We start from the raw sequence: 7,547 nt of genomic DNA, 5'->3' as shown, positions 1-7,547 counted from the left end.
CAGTTATGGGGCTTACTTTGGTAGAAATCTAGTTCTGTAATCTATTCCTAGTGATGTCTGGGGGCGGTATTGTGAGTATTTTAAGGAGAAACCATACATATATATATATATGTATATCACTCCCAAGTCAAAAGAAAACAGGTTTTACTGTATCTTCAGGTGAACTGGCCTTTTAAAAATCTATTTTATGTATTTATTAATTGTAACCATGTGGAAATCAAAACTTCTGAAGTTGAAAAATAAAACTGGGATAGATTAATGGTACATACAGTAAACAACCAAAATGCATGTTTTGTTTCTGATAGTTTGGAGTCACTCATACATCAGTGCAATTTAAGCCGTATCAATTACATTAATCAACTCAAAATCTTTTTACAATCTAAAAACAAAAACAGAAAACAAAAAACAATCCCACTTATGTTAATGATCAACATTTACCAGAGAGCATCAGTCCCAGTATTTACATTAGGTAGAACACAGGGCTCTTCATAAACACACATCTAAAATAACCAAAATTAAGACACTGAGTTGGCGGATATTCACAATTCTCTAACAATATTTACAGTTTTACACACAATTCTAGAAAGTTTGCAGGCTTGAGCAGGATCAATTAATAATTTAAAAAAAGGGGAAGGCTGCATCTACTCTTACTGAAAAGTAGTAAAATGCACACAAGGCACATTAATACTCCCTGAGGCTGATTACTTAAGCAAGCTCAGTCAGCTTCAGTTATAATGCTGGTGGCGTCTGAATCATCAAAGGTCCTCTTGTAGCGGACGGTAGAGGAGAAGTTGGCTCTATTCTTTTTATAGAAGATAAAGCTGATGGCTAAAAGGAGAGCGAGGACGACCACGACGAAGAGACCCAACGCCACAGGAGAGCCTCCGGACTCTGAGGACGCAAAGGTGAAGTTAGTCATTTCAGTCAGTTTTAAGTAGTCTCGCATTGCCAGACCCTCCTCCACAGCGCTGCGGAGGAGGGTCTGGTAAGTCTACACAGCATGGGAGAAAATTGTGTGCGGTTTATTGGCATGTCTTCAAACCAATCACAATTGTCATACTAAGCGCCGGGCAGAGCCACCGTGCCGCTGCTAAATAGCCTCGGGAAGGAACTTGTTTTGGTGGAACGTGTGTACGTTCAAAAGTTGTTTTAGTCGTGCAAACAGAAAACTCAGATTGGACAGATAGTCTAGCTAGCTGTCTGGATTTACCCTGCAGAGATCTGAGGAGCAGTTAACCACAGTCCTCATACATCCACCGGAGTTTAGAATGCCAACACAAAGAAAGCAGAAGGTAACGGACATCTGGCCCGAAAAGAGTGACATCTGGCAGAATTTCTGTCGTCAACGGAGCAATCCTGGAAGTGGAACGTCGTGGATATAGAATAGTTTTTAGAGGTCTTCGTGCGCCCACTAAACAAGATGTCATCATGTTTGAGTTCATACAGCTTTAATATGAATTATTATTATTATATTCCTTTTTATCTGAGTTCAGACTCTCTGTCTAAGACAAACTAAGTAACGTAAATAATATCTGTTTGGGTTGAAACACCTTGGCTGGACCAGCAGCTTGCTGGTGTCTCCACCTCTTACCTTCGGACAGAGCCAGGCTGTCGCTTTCCCCGTTTCCACCCTTTGTGCTAAGCTAAGCTATCTGGCTGCTGCCTCCAGATACATATTTACTGCATATGATACGAGAGTGGTATCTATCTTCTCATCTAACTCTTGGCAAGAAAGCGAATAAGTGCATTCCCCAAAATGTCAAAGCATTCCTTTAATGCAGTTGCGATACTCACTTGCTTCCGTTTTGCAGACAATACGACTGTGGCTAGCCTCGCAGCTGACAAGTTTCCAGAATCCTTCATCTCCTGCCATCATGATGGCACAGTAGTGCTCGGACTTCTTCCCAGCAACCAAAGCATCAGACTGCCAGTTAGAGTAAGCCAGAGCCGAACCATCCTGCCAGGATACAGGCTTACCTGAGAGGGAAAACGATGAGATAATCAGCGGGGAAAGGGAGCAGGACTATCATCACTCTCAACATTAATGTCACAAATAAGGTGTTTCTGTATGATGCTGAGGGTTAATTTCCGACTCACACGAAGAAGTTGACCCAGATTTGTTAAAACGTTACATACATGCCACTAAGGGCAACGGAACTCAAAATACATTTTTTTAGTTCTTAGTAGGGCTGGGCGATATGGAGAAAATCAAATATCACAATATTCTTGACCAAATATCTCAATATCGATAACGCAATGATATTGTAGTGTTGACTATTGGTGCTTTCACAAAATATTTACACAATGAGATTTTTGATAAATAATCATCAGTAATGTGGATATAATGGCTAAGTGGGTAAAGGCAAATAATAGAACAGTTACAGCAGTCTGGTAAGTTCAGAAAATGACATCACTTCACTGTAATGCAGCTTTTAAAATCTGGAAAAGACACCACTTATGCCATATTACGATATCCAAAATCTAAGACGATATCTAGTCCCACATCACGATATCGATATAATATTGATATATTGCCCAGCTCTAGTTCTTAGTTTATTTTTTTCTTCATATGTAAACAGAAAGGTCAACCACCTTACAATTCAAAACTGGATTGTAATCAGCTATCACTCCCAAATGACCTGACAGGTATTTAAATACTCAGAGATTCTCTTTTCACTCCAAACACTCAGCTAAATCCAAGTTAATGTTTTCTGTTGCTGTGAAGTTTAAACGTTTACGTAGTAAAACAAGCCTATATTGTCAAGTATGTGTCAATTATGATCATATGAGAAACACAAAATGCAGATTTTTCATCATCATCATAACTATTGCAATTATATGCATGAAAATAATCATAATTGAAATCTTTAAAAAAAACTGCAGATTGAGCCTTTAATGTTATCTAAATCCTCAACGACGTCTTACCGTTTTGCTTCCATTTCAAATGACAGGGTTTACCTTGAGTGTTGAGCTCCATGCCGAGCCACACTCGACTGGTGATGAGAGGGTCATCAGACATGTACTTTGACACAAAGTCGTTCTCCTCTTTGGATTTTAAGGTCAGCAGTTGAGCATCTGTCAGTAGAAAAAGAAAAAAAAAAAGATTTGGTGGATTACAGTTGTTTCAGATGAATACTAACTATAACCCTTCATGCACCAGACAACAACTCACCCATGCTCTGACAGATGCTCCGGGCCTTCTCCATGCTGTACACGCTGTAGTTGTAGAAGCCCATGTCGAAGGCGTAACAGTGATCCTGATGCTGCACCCACATGGACACACCGTTGCTCTGGGGGCAGTGATTGGTCACTGGGGCAACCTGTTGTCTGGCCGCTGATTCATAACAACAGAAACAAGATGGACACGGTCAATGCCACTCCAACATAAATTAAGTCACAAGTAGATGCATAATGCCATAATGTAAAAATAAAAAATGATTCTGTGGTGCTACTGTCGTTTTTTTCCCTCTGATTCTAAACCGTTCAATACGTCTGGAACGAGCTTCCACAAGAATTTGTGCGTTCCCCTTCGGTTAAAGTGCTGATATTATGCTTTTTGAGAATGTCTGTTGGGTCATTTCTTGATGGCGAATGCAAGATTTCCCAGTCTCTTCTAAAGAGTTTTCAGGTGGATTTTCCTTAAGTGCTCATATTATGCTTTTTGGCTTTTCCCCTTTCCTTTATTGTGTTATATATCTTTTTTGTGCACGTTATAGGTTTACAAAGTGAAAAGCCCAAAGTCCACCCCAAAGGGAGACTTACCATCTCCAACAGAAAACACTGTTCACAAACTGCTCCAAACAGCTCTATTGTAGTCCAGCCTTTACTTCCGTGACGAACGTGCGTCACTTTGTAACACGTTATAATGCTCGCCTAGCTGCTAGCGTGGCACGCCCTCATACTCTGCTTCTGACTGGCTAGTAGTCCTTACCTAGCTACTGAGCATGTGCGACTCCCAACAAAGATGGAACAGAAGTGCGATGTCTCACTCTGTAGCTAAAACGGAGAGCTCAACACACAGGGTGAAAAGAGGAGCTGCAGCAATGTACAGTACAACAAAAAATATGGTGTTTACTGAAAATTAAACCATGTAAACCTATTCTGGTACAACCTCTAAATACAGTTATGAACCTGAAAATGAGCATAATATGAACACTTTAAAGAATAGGTTGGATACATTTTGTCTGTAAGAAGATGTAATGTTCTGATGTATATAGCTGGTTTGTAATTTATGTAACTTATTTATGAAATGTAAGTCATTTTTAATCATGAAATGAATGTGATTTATGAAATCAGTGTGCTTCAAATGTGTTTCTATCATTTTTGTGTCGTTTGAGTCTGGAATAGAGGATTTTATATCCTATACCAGACAATATTAGAATATTAATTCAATAAAAAATAAATAAATTATTTATTTAAAAAATAAATACCAACTGCAGTCATTTCCCTTTTTTTCTACATGATGAAAAAAGAAGAATGTGGTTTTATATATAAAAACACACAGGGGTCTTACTCTGGGATGGGGTGGTGATGGTGGCCGTGTAGCAGATGGCTCCGTCTACCAACGTGTTGCAGCTGGTTCTCACCCAGGCTCCGGCAGGGGTTACAAATACACAGCTGGCCTCTTGTTTGTCTGAGCTGGCGCCCTCCAAAGAGTCAGAGATGGTGGCTTTGTAGTCCAATCTCGTTCCATCAGACCACTCAAAGGCTGAGTCACTAACCTGCACGGAGAGAGAGAGAGAGAGAGACACACACCGTCGTATTAGCTGGTGAAGTGCAATTGTGAGCAAAGAATTATGAGGCACCACTGTGTGAAAGAAGTCTAAATGAGATATACTTGGAATGTACTCGTAAAATCTTTTTGCTCAGATTTTGGTTAGGCAAAATCCTTACATCCTGGTTCGATAGGCCAATCCAGAGCGAGAAGCCGTCCGTCTTAGCAATGAGCTTCACGTGCGCACTGTGCTGGATGTCGTGGACACTTGCCAGGTGGCCTCCATGCTGACCACACGCTGCCAAAGCCTGGTACCAACTCATTTTTCGGGTTACAACCTCATAAGTTAAGTTGGCATAATGTTGTAAATCCTTGGATGACACGTTGTACTCCTGTTTTGGTTCTTGGGAGCGAAGGATTAGAAACGTAAAATAGTTTCAGTGACGATGACAACAGAGGTGGACGGAGAGAAATGTGAATTAGGATGTGAAGTGTGATACACCAACCGTTGTCCAGTTTGCAGGTCACAATGGTCCTTTGTTTGAACTCTGCGAATAAGCCTGGGTTTGAGATGAGAATCCAGTTGCTATCAACGGTGAGACCAGCCAAGAATGGTCGGTCTACATCTGGTCTGCCTTTTGCCCAGTTGGAATATTGGACATTTGTGCCATCGTACCACTTCATCTGGTTATCTACAGCCAAACAAAATAACTATTAACCCCTGTATAGTGACACGCACGCACACACAATCGATTTTTCAATTTTAGAAAATCCTGCACTTGTCACTTTATTTACAATACAATATTTAAATCATTTTCGTTACAATATTTCCAGACCATCAGGTTGATTTCATATAGGCCAATAGCATTGGTACCATATACATGTTATAGGAAAAACACACCAATCAGAGGGCTCTAGCAGCACCTCCCGGCATCCATACAAATTAAGGTCAATGAGTTCTGTTATGGTAACAGTGATGTTAGTCAGGGTCTATAATCAGACCTCTCTATAAGACCGTCTGGAACGCAAGAACTTTGTTTTAAATTAGAAAGGAAATAAGATCTCTGGTGTCAGATCAATATCTGCCAATAGTTTGGGTATCAGGACCTGTATGTAGCAGAAAACTGTTTTGCCTCCCTATTACATAACACATGTATTTATTTATTTATTTTTTACACAAAAGTCAGTGAAAGTGCCTACCGTTTTCATCTTTGAACAGCCCCAGCCATACAAACTGGACCAAGTTTTGAAACGGTATGAGTTGCTGCGTAACAAATTCGTTCTCCTCTGAATTTCGGATGGTGAGAATGTCTGCATCTGCATCTGAAACATAAACATCCCTCTGTTACAGAAAGTTTCAGAAGCAAACCTCCACATAACAACACGTGCCCGAATGGCGTGACATTCTTACGAAGTTTTTTGCAGGTATCCAGAATCTGTCCTTGGTCAAACTGGTCCCATCTGGTGCCGACCAGCTGGAAGGAGTAACAGTTGTTCTTAAAGGGGATCCAGTTTGGACCATTCATCTTGTGGGGGCACTTCACCGCAACCTCATCAGGTGTGGTGATGATCTCTTCTGTAATACACAGGTTTACATTTGTATTTCGATTACATTAGTAATACTGATGCATGCCAACAGAGGAGGAAGAGATTTTAGAAGAGATGAAACCTCTTCGAACCTCAAGACTTACAAGAAAAGGATGCACAATAATAAGAAGAATTATCAGAATCAGTTTTAATAGCCAAGTAAGTGCAAGCACACAGGGAATTTGACTCTGGCTTTTTGTTGCTCTCAAAGCACACAGAAATAGACATTTGGCTAAACACAAGTATATGAAACTAAAAGACTGACCTGTTTCATTTCTTTCTTCTGTGAACCTGTTTTCACAACAGAAAACCCCGGGATATTCCTGAGTTTCAGTTGTATAGACTGTTAACTTACAACTCGACAAAGCTGGAATAACGCCCAGATGTTCCAGGTGCTTTTGTTAGGACAAATTAGGAAAGCAGAGCCTACTTTTCTGCGTTTCTCAAGTTCCTCTACAACAGACTCTACATCCTGTTACCGGAGAGGACTTATCAGCAGGGTTGTAAATGTAAACACAGCGCACAAACATTTTGAGCTAGAACTGGCATAGCTGTAAGCCTTTTAATGTGTCATACACTACCACTAGCAGGAACTAGCTTCATGAGGAGGTGCAACAGACATGTCTGTTCATCTGCATTCCACAACCCCACCCCCACTCACTGTGTGGTTTGTGGCAGATAGCTCCTCCTAGCTCCTCCTCACACTCAGTGGCTTTCCAGAAGCCATCGGTGTCCAGGTAGACACACGAGCCACTGGTGACATCAGAAGACCAGCGACTGAATACAGTGTGACTGTGGTCAGTCCAGCGGTAGTGGATTCCCTCCTGAACACAAAACCAAAGGAAGATTTCAAGAAGTATCTTGTAAGAAGCAGTGAATTAAAATAAAAGGCCCTTCTTTGGCACACTTACGTCTTCGCTAAAGAGGCCGATCCACATGGGCGTGCGCGCACGGCTCACATACACAGTGAGGATGGATTGCAGGAGGGTATCGGCCACACTTGCCAGTTCCATGTTGTTACTACTGCACTGCTCTAAGGCCTCAAACCAGGTGAGGTTTTTGACCAGCAGCAGAATGGTGTGGTTATTGACCGGGAATGGCTCTGTTGGGATGTGGGGCTCCTCTAGTTTATCTGAAATGAGTAAGCCTTGTGTTAAGAGAACATCATGTCTTGTAAATTGGGCCCGAGACCTATGTTGCCTCAATACATTGGCTGCAAAAATAAGTGGATTTATCTGGGCACTTT

At 41.1% G+C, this 7,547-nt stretch overlaps 1 protein-coding gene across 1 annotated transcript in view; it reads right to left on the bottom strand.

Annotated features, from left to right (window-relative positions):
* ly75 (lymphocyte antigen 75) overlaps positions 1–7,547 on the bottom strand; it is a 28,847-nt gene that overhangs the window by 800 nt on the left and 20,500 nt on the right. Inside the window, exons 25-35 of the mRNA XM_078246089.1 lie at positions 7,213–7,433; positions 6,963–7,125; positions 6,126–6,290; positions 5,915–6,037; positions 5,221–5,406; positions 4,894–5,117; positions 4,514–4,721; positions 3,173–3,334; positions 2,959–3,075; positions 1,795–1,977; positions 1–891 (exon numbers count right to left, since the gene is read on the bottom strand). The exon at positions 1–891 is cut by the window's left edge and continues 800 nt beyond it. Of these exons, the coding sequence (XP_078102215.1) occupies positions 716–891; positions 1,795–1,977; positions 2,959–3,075; positions 3,173–3,334; positions 4,514–4,721; positions 4,894–5,117; positions 5,221–5,406; positions 5,915–6,037; positions 6,126–6,290; positions 6,963–7,125; positions 7,213–7,433 (1,928 nt within the window). The 3' untranslated portion in view covers positions 1–715. The remainder of the gene's footprint in view (positions 892–1,794; positions 1,978–2,958; positions 3,076–3,172; positions 3,335–4,513; positions 4,722–4,893; positions 5,118–5,220; positions 5,407–5,914; positions 6,038–6,125; positions 6,291–6,962; positions 7,126–7,212; positions 7,434–7,547) is intronic.

Source organism: Sander vitreus, chromosome 1 (assembly GCF_031162955.1).
Source record: "Sander vitreus isolate 19-12246 chromosome 1, sanVit1, whole genome shotgun sequence".
In the NCBI taxonomy this organism is placed as follows: Eukaryota; Metazoa; Chordata; class Actinopteri; order Perciformes; family Percidae; genus Sander; species Sander vitreus.
Note: the sequence above shows the minus strand (reverse complement) of the source record. Positions and strands in the feature narration are given on the sequence as shown.